Source organism: Panulirus ornatus, chromosome 16 (genome assembly GCF_036320965.1).
Source record: "Panulirus ornatus isolate Po-2019 chromosome 16, ASM3632096v1, whole genome shotgun sequence".
Taxonomy (NCBI): Eukaryota; Metazoa; Arthropoda; class Malacostraca; order Decapoda; family Palinuridae; genus Panulirus; species Panulirus ornatus.
In genome coordinates this window covers 13,406,265-13,426,605 of record NC_092239.1, presented here as the reverse complement: position 1 = coordinate 13,426,605, position 20,341 = coordinate 13,406,265, and the positions used below count along the sequence as shown (strand labels likewise).

Below are 20,341 nucleotides of genomic sequence, written 5' to 3'. Positions count from 1 at the left end.
TTGGTTCTCAGTGAATGTAAGTTTGTGGCAGGAGTGTGTGATGTCTCCTTGGTTGTTTAATTTGTTTATGGATGGGGTTGTTAGGGAGGTGAATGAAAGAGTTTTGGAAAGAGGGGCAAGTATGCAGTCTGTTGTGGATGAGAGAGCTTGGGAAGAGAGTCAGTTGTTCTCTGATGATACAGCGCTGGTGACTGATTCATGTGAGAAACTGCAGAAGCTGGTGACTGAGTTTGGTAAAGTGTGCGAAAGAAGAAAGTTGAGAGTAAATGTGAATAAGAGCAAGGTTATTAGGTAGAGTAGGGTTGAGGGTCAAGTCAATTGGGAGGTAAGTTTGAATGGAGAAAAACTGGAGGAAGTGAAGTGTTTTAGATATCTGGGAGTGGATTTGGCAGCGGATGGAACCATGGAAGCGGAAATAAATCATAGGGTGAGGGAGGGGGCAAAAATTCTGGGAGCGTTGAAGAATGTGTGGAAGTCGAGAACATTATCTTGGAAAGCAAAAATGGGTATGTTTGAATGAATAGTGGTTCCAACAATGTTGCATGGTTGCAAGGAATGGGCTATGGATAGAGTTGTGCGGAGGAGGGTGGATGTGATGGAAATGAGATGTTTGAGGACAATATGTGGTGTGAGGTGGTTTGATCGAGTAAGTAATAATAGGGTAAGAGAGATGTATGGTAATAAAAAGAGTGTGGTTGAGAGAGCAGAAGAGGGTGTTTTGAAATGGTTTGGTCACATGGAGAGAATGAGTGAGGAAAGATTGACCAAGAGGATATATGTGTCAGAGGTGGAGGGAACGAGGAGAAGTGGGAGACCAAATTGGAGGTGGAAAGATGGAGTGAAAAAGATTTTGAGTGATCGGGGCCTGAACATGCAGGAGGGTGAAAGGCGTGCAAGGAATAGAGTGAATTGGAATGATGTGGTATATCGGGGTCAACGTGCTGTCAATGGATTGAACCAGGGCATGTGAAGCGTCTGGGGTAAACCATGGAAAGTTCTGTGGGGCCTGGATGTGGAAAGGGAGCTGTGGTTTCGGTGCATTATTACATGACAGCTAAAGACTGAGTGTGAACGAATGGGGCTCTTGTTGTCTTTTCCTAGTGCTACCTCGCACTCATATGGGGGGAGGGAGTTGTTATTTCATGTGTGGCGAGGTGGCGATAGGAATGAATAAAGGCAGACAGTGTGAATTATGTACATGTGTATATATGTATATGTCTCTGTGTGTATATATGTATACATTGAGATGTATAGGTATGTATATTTGCGTGTCTGGACGTGTATGTACATACATGTGTATGTGGGTGGGTTGGGCATTTCTTTCGTCTGCTTCCTTATACTACCTCGCTAACACGGGAGACAGCGACAAAGCAAAATAAATAGAAATAAATAAATAATAATAATAACCTTCTAAGAAGTGATTGGGATGAAAAAGGCTCAGGATCATCTAAAGCACCAAGATGGTTGACCATTGCTCAGATAAGCATATACTGCATCCAAATAAGAAACCTCTAATCACCTCAAGGCTACATGATTTGGCCCTGGAAATTGAGACCTAACTCAAGAGACTAATATGCAAATTGTATGAGCTGTGTAGTCCTTTCCCAAAATATTCAAAAGCAATCCTCACACTTTTATAAAATATTGAAAGTTTATAATAGACTGACATTATAGTATGGTATGCATCATTCCTGGGGTCTCACAATCTGCTCCAAAACAGAAGGCTTAACTTAGGAAATGAAAGGCAAATCATAATGCCTGGCAGATCTTTCCCAACATACTCAAAAGTACTGATCATACTGACAGTAACATCTAAACCATACATGAGATACAAATCAGATTATGTACCACTAGTTTGGTTAGCCCACTTGAAGAAATATAGAGATCTGACAGAGAAACTCTAAAGGAGGACAATTAAAAATGTACCAAAAATAAAAAAGCTGAATTACAAGAGAGGTTTATGTCTATGAATCTGCCTACTGTGCAACAGAAGAGAATGGACATGATTATAACTCATGACTTCTGTATCTATCTGAGATTGACAATAAAGAGCAATTATTTGAAATCAATGACGGAAAATCAATGTGAGGACAAGAAACAAGTGACAGAAGATGTGAAGAACTGTTTCTAAAGTACAGACTGGTGTGGGTGCGAACTAAGTGAAGTGATGAGTGTCAATGAAGATATAAAGATTAAAAAGGATGTACATTAAAGAAGAGAGTTTTAGAAAGGGCGCTCCACTAATTTGGGATACCTCCCAATACTGTATAAGCAGGTAATTGTAAATGGACAATTTCTATTTATTGGAAACTTACCTAAGATCCATTCCATTATCTTTCCAAAGTTTATCCATAACCCTGATCATCTGTAACGTCAGCATATCCTGTCTTAGGTCATCACCATATTTGTATAGGAGGTATATGTTCTTTCCATAGGAGTCTCCATTCTCAAATACTAGCCACAGTGGTGCCATTTTGCTATCCTTAGGTTTGCATTCATCTGACCTAATAAGATATTCAGCATTAAATCAAATACATGACAGGATAATTCTATGTCTACACACAACTAATAACACATTTTGTGTCCTTCAACAAATGAATCTGAACATAACAAAGACCACCAATTTTCCCATATTCATCTCTACTCACTTACTTCCAGCCCTAGGAGTATCTTCTATTTTTATGGGTCTCCCAGAGAACTAAGAAAGCCAGCCACATCCAATGGGTTGTAAGATGTAGTAAAGCTGAGTGTGTCTAAGTGGTGAGAGTGAAGGGCAACTAAGTAGTAAGTGTTCAGTGTCCTCACTATGGTAGTAGTACCATGGGCATGATAGATCCTAGGGACATGCTGAATCAGTGTTTGCAGTAATGTAGTGATGAGTGATGTCCAGAGATTAAATGAGAAAGTGTGACTAATGTTTGTGTGGGAAGTGTGGTTTCTGATGGATGATATCCGTTGGTTATTTGTATTTTTATTTTGCTCTGTCGCTGTCTCCCGCGTTAGCGAGGTAGCACAAGGAAACAGACGAAAGAATGGCCTAACCCACCCACATACACATGTATATACATACACGTCCACACAGGCACATATGCATACCTATACATCTCAATGTATACATCTATATACACACACAGACATACATATGTAAATAATTCATAGTCTGCCTTTATTCATTCCCATCGCCACCTTGCCACACATGAAATAACAATCCCCTCCCCCCTCATATGTGCGAGGTAGCGCTAGGAAAAGACAACAAAGGCCCCATTCGTTCACACTGTCTCTAGCTGTCATGCAATAATGCACCGAAACCACAGCTCCCTTTCCACATCCAGGCCCCACACAACTTTCCATGGTTTACCCCAGATGCTTCACATGCCCTGGTTCAATCCATTGACAGCACGTTGACCCCGGTATACCACATCATTCCAATTCACTCTATTTCTTGCACGCCTTTCACCCTCCTGCATGTTCAGGCCCCAATCACTCAAAATCTTTTCACTCCATCTTTCCACCTCCAATTTGGTCTCCCACTTCTCCTCATTCCCTCCACCTCTGACACATATATCCTCTTGGTCAATCTTTCCTCGCTCATTCTCTCCATGTGGCCAAACCATTTCAAAACACCCTCTTCTACTCTCTCAACCGCACGCTTTTTATTACCACACATCTCTCTTACCCTATTATTACTTACTTGATCAAACCACCTCACACCACATATTGTCCTCAAACATCTCATTTCCAGCACATCCACCCTCCTCTGCACAACTCTATCCATAGCCCACACCTCGCAACCATATAACATTGTTGGAACCACTATTCGTTCAAACATACCTAGTTTTGCTTTCTGAGATAATGTTCTCGACTTCCACACATTCTTCAACGCTCCCAGAATTTTTGCCCCCTCCCCCACCCTATGATTCACTTCCGCTTCCATGGTTCCAACCGCTGCCAAATCCACTGTTGGTGTTGTATTCAATACTAAATTAAGTGTGTGTGTGTGTGTGTGTGTGTGTGTGTGTGTGTGTGTGTGTGTGTGTGTGTGTGTGTGTGTGTGTGTGTGTGTGTGCGTGTGTGCATATATGTGTGTTTTTTGTTAAGTTTTATTTTTGCTGGGGATGGAGTGGTCTGAGTAGAGGCTGCTGAATTGTTACTAAACCCCACCTACACAAGATTACACCATGAATAAAGTCACTTTAAGCAAGGCTGTATCACTGTCTATGGATGAAAAGGAATAAAATTTTGTCAAGGAACTTCTCACTCCAAAGGAGTCCATCATTTTTTAGGAAGTGATTATTACATATCCATGAAACTGCAGGAACCCTAGACAAGGGGTTCTGTAATTAAGATTAACAACTACTAATGATACACCTTGTAGCTGTTCACCCAGTACAAACATCCCCTTTGACTGTTCAACAATATTAAGTGGTAAACAGTCTCAGGCAACAAATATTGATAGTATTCTCTCTTGCTGAACTTTTGGCGTTCTAAACTTTTACAGGTATTATACTAAGGTCTTTTATGTCTATTAGGGTAGATTGGGCGCTAGGCCTCCTGTTATTTTTTCAAGTGCATACCATGATATATCTCTGCTAACTGCTCTCTAGAGCATAGTATGGAAGATTTCTATTTCTGGGGGTTTTTATGAGTTACAGTACACTATATATTTCTTGTATGTTTTCTAACATGACAATTTTGCCCACCTTAAAAGATGAACTTGGTTTGTCACAATATTCTAGTCTTTAGAGTAGCATGTACATAACTCTTCCAATAAATACTTTCATTATTTGCATTATATGCCTTGTAGGGTTATCAAATAACTTATTAGATGCCATAAAGTCTTATGGTATGTGAAACTTGCAAAATGTGCCATGTGAGACACTGAGAAATGTGAGTACTGTATGAAGCCTGTGAACTTAATCAGAGATGCCTGTGATGCCCTTAAGTTCACAGAAATTGAAGCTGCTCTTGAAAAACAAGGAAAAAGTTTATTTTCTTTTGTTTAAATGCAAACTTTAAAAAAATATTTTGTGAAAAATAATTGTCTATCAATGCTACAAAACCTATGCCTAAACTCTTTTCATTCAGTTTAATAAAGACAAAACCTCATTTCAATACACGAGCAAGAGGCTTCTGCTTAGCTAACTCAAGGAAAAGACAGGCACATTGAGGAGATAGCTTATCAGATACATAAGGTTTACTGGGCTACCAGTTCTGGTTTATCTATTGGTTTGCAAAGATAATAAGTTCCTGTCTTGAGCATTCAATTAAACTTAGCTCATAATCTGTGAGCTTTTGGTTGTTGAACATTTAAGGAAGGGTGACCACTCAGAAGTCTTAACCTAATTATCTCTTTAATAATTGACAATACATGCCTTCCTTTCTGGCAAGTAAAGGAACATGTTTGCATAGTTTGATTTCAAATACAGCTTCAATTGCTGCGATGTACCTACTCACATGATAAAGTTTGCATGAAGCATATAAACCTCAATGGAGAAGTATCTTTTTCCTGCCTGTGCTGAGATAGAAGTAATGTTTCAATCTACCATGTAATCTTTGACCACTATATATTTACCTACAAAATAACTTATCAATGTGACACCCTAACCATGGACTGAAATTCATTTTGTAATACAAAACTATGATTACCCACAACCCATGCATCTTAAATATTTAATAAATATATTGAACATTAATATATGCAGTATCGAAGTTAAGTATAGCCATGCATATATTCTTATAAGTTCTTACTTTATAGTGCTGATCCTGTACATAGGATCTATTGGATTAAGGAAATGTGACAAAGCTGCACGGGTGTGAGGCTGTTTAATATATTCCTTCATAAGTTTTTCTGCTCTGTCTCTCACTGAGCGGTTCTCATGTACCACTCCTCTTGCCTCTGAAACAAAATAATGCAGCTTTTAAGTAAAATATAAATATATGATATCATAGCAACCAATATAATTAAAGCATAGTATTCATATACGTGTAACTGTGTAGGTCCTACAGTGAGTGACCTAGACCAATTGGAATCAGAACATATTTGGTCATGAGTTTTCTAGATAACTGTACATTTATATTTCTATCATACAATAGACAAGAATACCTTATCTTTATAGGCACAAACTAGTGTATGCAACCATGAGTTTATTCAGCTAAAACAAAATGTTATACTTAATGGTGAAAAAACATAATTTAAGCAATGAAATATAGTATACTTAACACATATTTGGGAAGAGGGATGCTAGCCATGTGAAAATGCATCAGAAGGAGCATAAGGGAGCTAGGGGAGAGGACACTTGGGGAAGGGAGATGGGTATGGTGTTATGCAAGTTACCAGATATAGGTAAAAAGATTGGATAACAATGAACAGCATTTGTTATGTTATGGCTATCAGTGGAACCTGGGAGTGCTCAAGGAATAAGAAAAAGAAAAAAATAATCAGGAGATTGTCTAACATACTTTACAAAACAAAATCACTGATAGATGGACTGACAAACACACAGAGAGATGGATGAATGAAAATTTGACAGACAAAACAGATCCATGATAGCAGAAAATATCCAATAGATGAAGTCCTGTGAGTGTAAAACTCCCTCACCATACATTATAAACAGATAATAATACATTACTTTGACCATCATGGAGATCATTAGAGATTGGGGTAACCTGATAACCTGGGTGATGCTGACAATAAACAATTCTTCCAGATATGCAATGAGTGACAAAGTAGTTAGAGGTCACAAAAAGAAATAAGGGAAGATGCTTGTTACATAGGACATGAAAAAGTATTGCTCTAGTATAATGCAAGAGTGATGGATGACTGGAATACTTGTTAGCCATTTCACTATAGTGAGGTAAGTGCCAAGAACACAGAAAACAATGATTTAATTTTCTCACATCCTATATCTCTAGCTGTAATGCATTGGGCACAGAAATCAGCACCTACCATTCACAGCCAAGCCCCACAAACTGATTACATGGTTTCATCTGAATTCTTCATATGCCAAAGTTTAGTCCAATGATAGCACATTATCCCTATATACCATACTGCTCCAATCTACTGTATCCTATGCACACTTCTTACCCTCTGGAGGACTGTGAAAGTCAAAAGTTGGTAAGATGAGATCTAAAGAAAATGCCTTAGGATAATGATACAAGAGAAATGGGAATTAATGCAACGAGAGTACAGGCTTGGTAATGAATGGAAGAAATTACAAAAGAGAAAAAAAGAGGAAAAACAAGGCACCCAAAACCAGAAAAGCTTGGTATGTAGTCGTGAGTGAGAAAAAGAAGGTAAGTGATAAAGTCGATTGTGAATGGATTACAGCACATGGACACATGGGAAACTGGTCACAGTGCTAAAAGGATGAAGGTTATAAATGCTCCATTGTAAACAGGTAAAGGGAGTAAAGATAACTGTAAGAATGAACTAGAAATGCTAAGTACATATGATAAGGTACATGATAAAAAGTGTAAATGTCTGTTATGAGAGATGCAAACACAAATCAGAAGCAAGAACTTCATCCAGTCTCCATTATATGGCTTACTGAAGAAACTTTCTGTTTACCTTTGAATTTATTGAGGGCATCCAACTGTCGGAGAAGAATCCTCATGTGTTCTACTGAGCCACGGCAGTAAGCTTCCAGAATAAGTCCAAAACGTATTGAAACAGATGGAACATGCATTTCTGACCTTTTTCAGAAGAAAAGATATAGAATTTAATAAATGATAAGTACAATACAAAGCAGACCTTTGATATAGGAGTAGGATAAATTATGTGGACATACAGGCAAAATGACAATTATTACCATACACAGGTGTTACAGTTGGAGCAGACTTTTGGAAGATCAGATGAAATGGAAGAAGTAATGGTATAAGAAATGGTTGGTTATAGATACATGAATGGCTACAGATGAAAGCAAATGAAGCCAATAACTAACTGTCAATGCATAACTTATTTTCAAAAATGGATGTTTGAGACAGACAACCTATTAACTTATATATACAGGGTATATATATTTCCTTAAGGTTTTCAGCAAATGTTTATTTATCTATCTATTAATTCATTATACTTCATTGCCATTTCCACTCATATACACATATCATTTTTATTATTCATTATACATGATCGCTGTTTCCGCATCAGCAAGGTAGCGCCAGGAAACAGACGAAGAATGGCCCATCCACTAATATACAAATACATATATGTAAACACCAACATATGTACATATACATACATATACACGCACATATGCAGACATTACATACATACACACGCACATATTCATAAGTGCTTGCCTTCATCCTTTCCTGTCACTACCCCACCCCACAGGGCGAGGTAGCACCAGGAATACAGACAAAAAAGGCCACATTTGTTCACATTCAATCTCTAGCTGTCATGTGTAATGTGCTCTCTATCCACATACAGACCCCAAAGACCTTTCCACGGTTTACCCCAGACGCTTCACATGCCCTGGTCCAGTCCATTGATAGCACATAGACCCCGGTACATCACATTGTTCCAATTCACTCTATTCCTTGCATGTCTCTCACCTTCCTGTATGTTCAGGCCCCGATTGCTCAAAATCTTTTTCACTCCATCCTTCCACTTCCAATTTGGTTCTCACTGTTCCCTCCACTTCTGACACAAATATCCTCTTTGTTGATTTTCCCCAACTCATTCTCTCCATATGTCTAAATCATTTCAACACACCTACTTCTGCTCTCTCAACCACACTCTTTTTATTACCACAAATCTCTCTTATCCTTTCATTACTTGCTCAATCAAGCCACCTCACACCACACACTGTCCTCAAACATCTCATTTCCAACACATCCACCCTCCTCTTTACAACCCTATCTACAGCCCATGTCTCACAACCATATAATATTATTGGAACTACTATTCCTTCAAACATACTCATTTTTGCTCTCCGAGATAACGTTCTCTCCTTCCACGCATCCTTCATCACTCCCAGATCCTTCAACCCCTCCCCCACCCCGTGACTCACTTCCACTTCCATGGTTCCATCGCTGCCAAGTCCACTCCCAGATATCTAAAACACTCCACTTCCTCCAGTTTTTCTCTATTCAAACTTACATCCCAATTAACTCGTCCCTCAACCCTACTGAACCTACTAACCTTGCTCTTATTTACATTTACTCTCAACTTTCTCCTTTCACACACTTTTCCAAACTCAGTCACCAACTTCGGCAGTTTCTCATTCGAATCAGCCACCAGCACTGTATCATCAGCAAACAACAACTGACTGGCTTTCCAAGTCCTCTCATCCCAAACAGACTGCATACTCACCCCTCTCTCCAAAATTCTTGCATTTATCTCCCTAACCACTCCATCCATAAACAAATTAAACAACCATGGGGACATCACACCCCTGCGGCAGACTAACCTTCACTGGGAACTAGTCAATCTCCTCCCCTCCTACTCGTACACATAACTTAGATCCTCGATAAAAACTTTTCACTGCTTCTAGCAACTTACTTCCCACATCATATACTTTTAAGACCTTCCACAAAGCATCTCTATCAACCCTATCATATGCCTTCTCCAGATCCATAAATGCTACATACAAATCCATCTGTTCTTCCAAGTCTTTCTCACACACATTCTTCAAAGCAAACACTTAATCCACACATCCTCTATCACTTCTGAAACCACACTGCTCTTCCCCAATCTGATGCTCTGTACATGCCTTCACCCTCTCAATCAATACCCTCCCATACATTTCCCAAGAATACTCAACAAACTTATGCCTCTGTAGTTTGAACAATCACCTTTACCCCCTTTGCCTTTGTACAATGACACTGTGCATGCATTCTTCAAATTCTCAGGCACCTCACCATGATCCATACATACACTGAATATCCTTACCAGCCAATCAACATCAAAGTCACCCCCTTTCTTAATAAGTTTAACTGCAACACATCCAAACCCACCACCATGCTGGATTTCATCTTCTGCAAAGCTTTCACTATCTCTTCTCTCTTAGCCAAACCATTCCCCTTGACCCTCTCACTTTGCACACCATCCCGACCAAAACACCCTACATCTGCCACTCTATCATCAAACACATTCAACAAACCCTCAAAATACTCACTTCATCTCCTTTTCACTTCATCACTATCTGTTATCACATCCCCCCTTGCCCCTTCACCAATGTTCCTATTTGTTTTCTTGTCTTATGCACACTATTTACCTCCTTCCAAAACATCTTTTTATTCTCCTTATTCTCATTTGCCCTCTTTTTCAACCATTGCACCTTTCTCTTGACCTCCTGTTGCTTTCTTTTAAACATCTAACAGTCATGTGCACTCCTTCCTTGTAAGTATCGTCCAAACGTCTCTCTTTTCTCTTTCACTAACAACTTTACTTCATCCCACCACTCACTATCCTTTCTAATCTGCCCACCTCCCACCTTTCTCATGCCACATGGATCTTTAGCACATGCCATCACTGTGTCCCACTCCATGTTATTTGCTCTCACCTTTTGCCATTCTACATTCAATCTCTCCTGGTACTTCCTCACACAAGTCTCCTTTCCAAGCTCACTTACTCTCACCACTCTCTTCTCCCCAACATTTTCTTTTCTTTTTTGAAAATCTCTACATATATTCACCTTCGCCTCAACAAGACACCTGTTCCAACTGGAACTTCCTCAAGGGGGTGGCCATGCCAATAGTCTCCATAACCAGCAAACTCCACTGGCACTTCTTAGCCTATATACATAGCTATCTACCTGCATCCTTTATACCTTCTACCATAAGTGCAAGTTAGACCTGCTGGACATTCTTCATACTTCTTTGTTCTACAGGAATCAACAATAATTAACTCTAATTCCTATCACAAAAGGGAGTGAAGCAAGTGCATATAACCTCTTAGTTCACTTACACCCATCCGGAAGGTATATTTAGCAAGCTAAAAACTAAATGGACATCCACATTAATATAAGCTGTTTATGATTTGTCAATGAGTACAGTAGTTTGATCTGTGAAATGAGATCAACTACTCTTTAGTCTTACTAACTTTATACATAACTGCCTTGTGCATAAAATCAACAATATTTGCTATGGCATTATCTGTTCTACCTCCAGTTCCAAATAATTCACTCACTACATCTGCTCATCTCTTTTATAACTTATAACTTTTCTTTAACTATACCACCCAATATCTTCACCAATGTATCATCTGTCATGTATCCTGAACAGGAACATCATCTTAAAAGTCTTTTACCAATGTGTTTTTCTAATGATATCTTTAAACCACACATTCTTTACTTTATCAATGCTCACCTAATTTCAACTACAGAACATCAGTTAGTCAATCCTATAATCAAATTTTGACCTATAGTATTTGGACCTTTGATACCTGAGGTTACATATTCACATATCATCATGCTGTTAGGGATGAACATCTCTAAAACCAATGTAAGGTATCAAAGCTGAGACAAATAATCTGTTATGGAAGCTTCCTCCACACTTTACACTGATATTTTTTCCATTCACCATAAGTATCGGTGCATCTTCAATTCTTCTCACTTGCATTCTGTTCTTCAATTCAGTTTTTCAAGTGCCATCTTTACTGATTATCATCTCCAAATACCCTAACACTACATTCATAACTAATTCTTCTTCATTCAGAATTATGCTACTTCCAAGACCAACTATCTCCTGAAAACAAGAATCTTTTACTTACACTTTCACTATTATCTAAGATACTTAGCTTCTTTTAAACTCTACATACGTTATCATGAAATTTCTTCAAATTTTTATTTCACATTTACAAACCAATGTAACTTTTGGAAATGTCTATTAAAGTTATCATCAAGACACCCATCAAGCAAAAGCCCATTCACCTGAATTAAACCTGGTCATCTTTTCCGTATTTTTCTACTAAATTTCCTCAAACATAATCTGTGAGGTTTCCAGGACAGATTGGAAGATGTGGTTGTGCCCAACATAATTATATTATTAGATGCATGATTTGTAATGTTTTAACATTTTTCTGAAGTATACTATCAACTTCCTTCATCAGTGCTTTTAACTTTTTTACCTAGCAAATATTTTCATGAATGCCTTCCACTGTACCAAGTGCTTTAGACTCCCTTTCATGGTACCAATTGCCCTAAACATATCACAACAAAACCTGCTTTTTGCTATCCATGGAAAAGAGTGAGGTTACTTTTTCTTTGCAAATTCTTATATCTTTACATGCCACTGCTTCCACAAGCTGAACAGTTTTCAACTATGAAGAGTAAAGCATGCACTGGGTACATTACTAACTACATGAAACCTACGGTGACTTTTATATAAAAGTCATACAGTGATCTTAAATTAATAGTACAAAACAGTTTCTAATTCTATTATGTGATACTTCATTACCTGAGATGCCAGAAGAAGTAATGACCAATGCGCATATTTCTGAGGGCACGGTTCAGGAGAAATTCTACCAAGTGACAGTAGAGGTAATTTTCATGTTTGAGGGCCTGGACGAGTTGCAGCAAGTATAACAGCAAGTCATCGTCACTGAACACAAAGATAAATACTAAATTAACAGAGAAAATGTTATGTGTACAGGAAAGTTATAAACAAATATGCACAGCTGACAGATGAACAACAAACTTTTTAATTTCAAAGATGGCAATGCTATCCTACACCAGTTCTGATGTATTTGCAGTCTGTGATACCATCTTTCTCACTATCTTTTTTCACTAGCTTTTCCCTGTCACGTCTAAGGATCTGTATCATTTCACTCCTTGGTATTTCTCAACAAACTCTCATTCTATCCTTCCCATACTTTTCTTTGATATACTTTTCTTAGAGAATATACTAAATTTCTTCCATGCCCCTCTTTCAAGTCTTTGCAGAAAACTGAATAAGTACATACAGAAAGTGCCTTTATTTCCAAATACATTTTTTCAGTTAACAGATTATAGAGACAACTTGCAATATTTCAAAACCATCATGGATAAATTAGAGAATAGAAGGACTAATTTGCCAAAAGAAGAAAACATGTAAGGAATTCAAATCAATGGGAACCGAGAACTGATGAGAATCACCGGGAATTATTCAAAATCCAAAGAGAGTGTCAGAAGGTCATAAGACAGAGTAAACGTGAGGAAGAAAAAAGAATTTCCTTGAAAGTTAAGAAAAATCCTAAGCAATTCTTCAAATACATAAGACAAAGGAAGAGAGCAGAAGAAGGAATTGGACCATTGCAAAATGAACAGGACACACTAAGTACTGACATGGAAATGGTTACCATACTAAATCATTCTTTTAATTCTGTATTCACTATCAAAGAAACATCTCGAACACTGCAACCAATGAAAATTTTTCAAGGATCTGATAAAGAAGGGTTGAAGGTTAAAAAAATAAAGAGCTCTGAAGTACTTAAATACCTGGACCAAATAAATCCTAATAAATCCAATGGCCCAGATAACTTAGCTCCAAGATTTTTCAAGAGTCAGAAGACAGATGATAAACCACATATCAAAAAAATTCAACAAATCTCTACTGGATAGTCAGTTGCCAACTGACTGGAAACTAGCAAATGCTACTCCTATACATAAAAAAAACAAGGAAAAATAATATAAAATAAAATCATATCAAGGCAGCAGGTTTGGATGGTATTGCAGTGGAATTTATTAAAAAAGGGGGTGACTGTATTGTTGACTGGTTGGTAAGGTTATTTAATGTATGTATGACTCATGGTGAGGTGCCTGAGGATTGGCGGAATGCGTGCATAGTGCCACTGTACAAAGGCAAAGGGGATAAGAGTGAGTGCTCAAATTACAGAGGTGTAAGTTTGTTGAGTGTTCCTGGTAAATTATATGGGAGGGTATTGATTGAGAGGGTGAAGGCGTGCACAGAGCATCAGATTGGGGAAGAGCAGTGTGGTTTCAGAAGTGGTAGAGGATGTGTGGATCAGGTGTTTGCTTTGAAGAATGTATGTGAGAAATACCTAGAAAAACAAATGGATTTGTATGTAGCATTTATGGATCTGGAGAAGGCATATGATATAGTTGATAGAGATGCTCTGTGGAAGGTATTAAGAATATATGGTGTGGGAGGCAAGTTGTTAGAAGCAGTGAAAAGTTTTTATCGAGGATGTAAGGCATGTGTACGTGTAGGAAGAGAGGAAAGTGATTGGTTCTCAGTAAATGTAGGTTTGCGGCAGGGGTGTGTGATGTCTCCATGGTTGTTTAATTTGTTTATGGATGGGGTTGTTAGGAAGGTGAATGCAAGAGTTTTAGAAAGAGGGGCAAGTATGAAGTCTGTTGTGGATGAGAGAGCTTGGGAAGTGAGTCAGTTGTTGTTCGCTGATGATACATCGCTGGTGGCTGATTCATGTGAGAAACTGCAGAAGCTGGTGACTGAGTTTGGTAAAGTGTGTGAAAGAAGAAAGTTAAGAGTAAATGTGAATAAGAGCAAGGTTATTAGGTACAGTAGGGTTGAGGGTCAAGTCAATTGGGAGGTGAGTTTGAATGGAGAAAAACTGGAGGAAGTGAAGTGTTTTAGATATCTGGGAGTGGATCTGGCAGCGAATGGTACCATGGAAGCGGAAGTGAATCATAGGGTGGGGGAGGGGGCGAAAATCCTGGGAGCCTTGAAGAATGTGTGGAAGTCGAGAACATTATCTCGGAAAGCAAAAATGGGTATGTTTGAAGGAATAGTGGTTCCAACAATGTTGTATGGTTGTGAGGCGTGGGCTATGGATAGAGTTGTGCGCAGGAGGGTGGATGTGCTGGAAATGAGATGTTTGAGGACAATGTGTGGTGTGAGGTGGTTTGATCGAGTAAGTAATGTAAGGGTAAGAGAGATGTGTGGAAATAAAAAGAGCGTGGTTGAGAGAGCAGAAGAGGGTGTTTTGAAATGGTTTGGGCACATGGAGAGAATGAGTGAGGAAAGATTGACCAAGAGGATATATGTGTCGGAGGTGGAGGGAACGAGGAGAAGTGGGAGACCAAATTGGAGGTGGAAAGATGGAGTGAAAAAGATTATGAGTGATCGGGGCCTGAACATGCAGGAGGGTGAAAGGCGGGCAAGGAATAGAGTGAATTGGATCGATGTGGTATACCGGGGTTCACGTGCTGTCAGTGGATTGAATCAGGGCATGTGAAGCGTCTGGGGTATACCATGGAAAGTAGTGTGGGGCCTGGATGTGGAAAGGGAGCTGTGGTTTCGGGCATTATTGCATGACAGCTAGAGAGTGAGTGTGAACGAATGGGGCCTTTGTTGTCTTTTCCTAGCGCTACCTCGCACACATGAGGGGGGAGGGGGATGGTATTCCATGTGTGGCGAGGTGGCGATGGGAATGAATAAAGGCAGACAGTGTGAATTGTGTGCATGGGTATATATGTATGTGTCTGTGTGTGTATACATATGTGTACAGTGAGATGTATTGGTATGTATTTTTGCGTCTGTGGACGTGTATGTATATACATGTGTATGGGGGTGGGTTGGGCCATTTCTTTCGTCTGTTTCCTTGCGCTACCTCGCAAACGTGGGAGACAGCGACAAAGCAAAATAAATAAATAAATAAAATTATATCACACAACCAACACAGTTTCTGTAATAAAAGATCCTTACCCAAAGCATAATCTATCTTAACTCAAAAGTCATCGCATCACTATCAAACACTTTTACAGTTTCCTCTTCTTACAACAGCAATATGTCAAGTCAACTGAAATTCAGAGTCAAAGGATTAATAAATTTTCATGTTCTTTTTTTTTCATACATATTTGCCATTTCCCGCATTAGCGAGGTAGCGTTATGAACAGAGGACTGAGCCTTAGAAGGATATCCTCACTTGGCCCCTTCTCTGTATCTTCTTTTGGGAAATAAAAAACACGGGAGGGGAGGATTTCCAGCCCCCCACTCCCTCCCCTTTTAGTCGCCTATTATGACACAGGGAATACATGGGAAGTATTCTTTCTCCCCTATCCCTAGGGATTTCCATGTTCATAAAACATAAAACTTTTCTGACATGTTTTTCAATTCAAACTCAGTTTATCTATTGGAACTAGGATATGTTCAATACAATATTACAAAATAACATATAACTTGCCTGATAAGTAATAAGCACTCTATGGCATAACTTCTGACAGCAGGTTCAGCATAGGCATAATCTAGGAGCTCTAAGGCATGGTCAGGTTTCAGCTTGGGCCACACCTCCAGCAGTGAGATCATTTCTGCTACCTAAAAACATTTCTAGGCTTAAAATCAATAACTAAGAAAAGAAAACAGTTAATAATAAGCAAATCATAATATTGTACAACTCAACTTTCATTTGATAAAATCAAGTAAAAACAGCTCCATTCAGCAATCACTAAATGCTTTAATGAAACCAATCTAGTATTAACTCACTTCATGTCAGTGACAAAATTAGGAAATCATATGTTGAAGAATATGATTCACTGTTAAATGAATAATTTTTATACATATTCGCCATTTCCCACATTAGCGAGGTAGCGTTAAGAAGAGAGGACTGAGCCTTGGAGGTAATATCTTCACTTGGCCCCTTCTCAGTTCCTTCCCTTGGAAATTAAAAATAAAACATAAAATTATTGTTGGGGTATTATACAGACAATCTATCTACATCTCCGATGCCTGTTCCCTCCAGGAACTCCTATCAAGGGGGTGGCCATGGCAAAAATGTCTCCATTATGCCTGTTTCTACAACCCTTCCTTACATACAGCATTCCACACATTCTTCTAACTTTTCTCTCCCTCCAGTACTCTTCCACTCTATTTCCCTATGTCACAGATGGTCTTCCTCTCACACCAACCCTTTTAGTCATACTATCATGCTTATCATATACTCCTTGCAAACTCACCGTCTTGTGTTCTTTCCATATTCCCAAAACACCTTAAGTATTACGTTTCATCCATTCTAACACCCCTCAATTCATTCCCTGCCGTACCAAATCTCTCATACACCTCCTCAATTCTTTCTTCATTCCATTTAGTCATGCCACATGCTCCTCTCAAATAGCTAATTTCTAGAGCATCAATTCTTGACCTCTGTAACTTATTCTATACTATATAGACCCCAATAAACTATGTATAGTTAATAAGAGTTTTCTACAATGAAACTAAAGTCTCCATAAATAACAGAGAAACAGTAATTGTAGATTCTAATAATCTAAACAAAAGCTGTCCACTTCATGAAAGGTAACCATGAGGGGAAACAAATTTTCTAAATCAAATTGTCTGACACTAAGGGACAGGAAATACATAAGTCAAAGCAATGTCCACACACAAAGGCCTCATAAACATATGACAAGTCAACGAAAAGCTAGGAAACTGTGATTATCATATAGTCAAATTCACTGTAAATGATGATACACAATATCAGATTAAGTACAAAAATGGGTGCTTGAAGAATAGTAGTTCTAACAATGTTACATGGTTGTGAGGCATGGGCATATATATAGATAGGGTGGTGCGGAGGAGGGTGGATGCGATGAAAGTGAATTGTGAGGTGGTTTGATCCAGTAAGTAATGAAAGGGTATGAGAGATGTGAGACAATAAAAAGAGTGTGGAAAGGTCTGTGGGGCCTGGATGTGGATAGGGAACTGTGGTTTTGGTGCATTACACATGACAGCTAGAGACTTGAGTGTGAACAAATGTGGCCTTTTTTTGTCTTTTCTTGGAACTACCTCGCTGAAAGGGGGGGGGTTGGGATGCTGTTTAATGTGTGGTAGGGAAGCGACAGGAATGGATGTAGGCATGCATGTATGAATATGTACATGTGTATATATATTTACGTCTGTGTATGTATATGTATATATATATGCTGATATGTATGTGGTTTGTGGCAGGGGTGCGTGATGTCTCCATGGTTGTTTAATTTGTTTATGGATGGGGTTGTTAGGGAGGTGAATGCAAGAGTTTTGGAAAGAGGGGCAAGTATGCAGTCTGTTGTGGATGAGAGAGCTTGGGAAGTGAGTCAGTTGTTTGCTGATGATACAGTGCTGGTGGCTGATTCGGGTGAGAAACTGCAGAAGCTGGTGACTGAGTTTGGTAAAGTGTGTGAAAGAAGAAAGCTGAGAGTAAATGTGAACAAGAGCAAGGTTATTAGGTACAGTAGGGTTGAGGGACAAGTCAATTGGGAGGTAAGTTTAAATGGAGAAAAACTGGAGGGAGTGAAGTGTTTTAGATATCTGGAGTGGATTTGGCAGCGGATGGAACCATGGAAGCGGAAGTGAATCATAGGGTGGGGGAGGGGGGCAAAAGATCTGGGAGCGTTGAAAAATGCGTGGAAGTCGAGGACGTTATCTTGGAAAGCAAAAATGGGTATGTTTGAAGGAATAGTTGTTCCAACAATGTTATATGGTTGCGAGATGTGGGCTATAGATAGAGTTGTGCGGAGGAGGGTGGATGTGCTGGAAATGAGATCGAGTAAGTAATGAAAGGGTAAGAGAGATGTGTGGTAATAAAAAGAGTGTGGTTGAGAGAGCAGAAGAGGGTGTTTTGAAATGATCTGGTCACATGGAGAGAATGAGTGAGGAAAGATTGACAAAGAGGATATATGTGTCAGAGGAGGAGGGAATGAGGAGAAGTGGAAGACCAAATTGGAGGTGGAAAGATGTAGTGAAAAAGATTCTTAGTGATCGGGGCCAGAACATGCAGGAGGGTGAAAGGCGTGCAAGAAATAAAATGAATTGGATTGATGTGGTATACCGGGGTCGACGTGCTGTCAATGGATTGAACCAGGGCATGTGAAGCATCTGGGGTAAACCATGGAAAGTTCTGTGGGGTCTGGATGTGGAAAGGGAGCTGTGGTTTCGGTGCATTATACATCACAGCTAGAGACTGAGTGTGAACGAATGTGGCCTTTGTTGTCTTTTCCAGTGCTACCTCGCGCACATGCGGGGGGAGGGGGCTGTCATTTTATATGTGGCGGGGTGGTGACATGAATGAATAAGGGTAGACAGCATGAATTATGTACATGTGTATATATCTATATGTGTGTGTGTGTGTGTGTATATCTCTGTATACGGAGATGTATAGGTATGTATATGTGCGTGTGTGGACGTCTATGTATATACATGTGTATGTGGGTGGGTTGGGCCATTCTTTTGTCTGTTTCCTTACGCTACCTTGCTAATGTGGGAGACAGCGACAAAGTAAAATAGATAAATGAATAAATAAATAAATATATATTCCTATGAGTCCATGGGGAAAACAAGACACGACAAGTTCCCAAGTGCACCTTCGCACAACAATCACATCATCAGGGGAAACACAAGAGAAAAATACAACAGTCATGTGTATATGAGTGGATGGGTCATTCCTGGTCTGTTTCCTGGCACTACCTCGCTGACATGGGAAGCAGCTATTGTGTATAATAATAAAAAAAAATAAATAGTCCAGATTTTCATATAAATATGTATGATTGGGTATGATTGACACAGAAGATATATGTGTCAGAGGTCCAGAGAATGAGGAGAAGTGGGAGACCAAATTGGAGGTGGAAAGATGGAGTGAAAAAATTTTTGAGTGATCGGGGCCTGAACATGCAGGAGGATGTAAGGCATGCAAGGAAAAGAGTGAACTGGAACTATGTGGTATACCAGAGTTGACGTGCTGTCAATGGATTGAATCAGGGCATGTGAAGCATCCGGGGTAAACTATGGAAAGTTTTGTGGGGCCTGGATTTGGAAAGGGAGCTGTGGTTTCGGTGCATTATACATGACAGATAGAGACTAAGTGTGAACGAATGTGGCCTTTGTTGTCTTTTCCTAGTGCTACCTCACGCACATGTGGGGGGAGGGGGTTTTCATTTCATGTGTGGTGGGGTGGTGACATGAATGAATAAGGGCAGACAGTATGAATTATGTACATGTGTATATATATGTCTGTGTATGTGTATATATGTATACGTTGAGATGTATAGATATGTATATGTACGTGTGTGGATGTCTATGTATATACATGTGTATGTGGGTAGGTTGGGCCATTCTTTCATCTGTTTCCTTGCGCTACCTCATAACGCGGGACACAGCGACAAAGTATAATAAAAAAATAATGTATGATTGATTTTAATCAAAATAAACTTTAAATATGCCACTGTACAGCAACACAATTCATATTTTTTTTCTTTTTGTGTGTGATACTAAATTCATTGGGAACTCTCAATCCCCACAAAAAAATGATATGGGTAAATACATGACCAACAATACACTTCACAAAGATTTTCCACATTCTTAAGGGATGTTATGGGCCTAGAGAAGGATAGACTTTCATCTTCATAAGTGTAAAGAAGGGCAGACTTTCATCAACAAAGGTCTTTCAGTAATAAAGTTGCTACACTAA

General features: G+C 39.1%; 1 protein-coding gene across 6 annotated transcripts in view; it reads right to left on the bottom strand.

Annotated features, from left to right (window-relative positions):
* Pi3K92E (phosphatidylinositol 3-kinase 92E) overlaps positions 1 to 20,341 on the bottom strand; it is a 100,915-nt gene that overhangs the window by 19,302 nt on the left and 61,272 nt on the right. For all 6 annotated transcript variants that reach the window (XM_071671303.1, XM_071671304.1, XM_071671301.1 and 3 more), the window contains 5 exons: positions 16,088 to 16,218; positions 12,400 to 12,543; positions 7,568 to 7,692; positions 5,749 to 5,896; positions 2,316 to 2,504 (listed from right to left, as the gene is read on the bottom strand). In XM_071671303.1, coding sequence (XP_071527404.1) covers positions 2,316 to 2,504; positions 5,749 to 5,896; positions 7,568 to 7,692; positions 12,400 to 12,543; positions 16,088 to 16,218 — 737 coding nt within the window. The remainder of the gene's footprint in view (positions 1 to 2,315; positions 2,505 to 5,748; positions 5,897 to 7,567; positions 7,693 to 12,399; positions 12,544 to 16,087; positions 16,219 to 20,341) is intronic.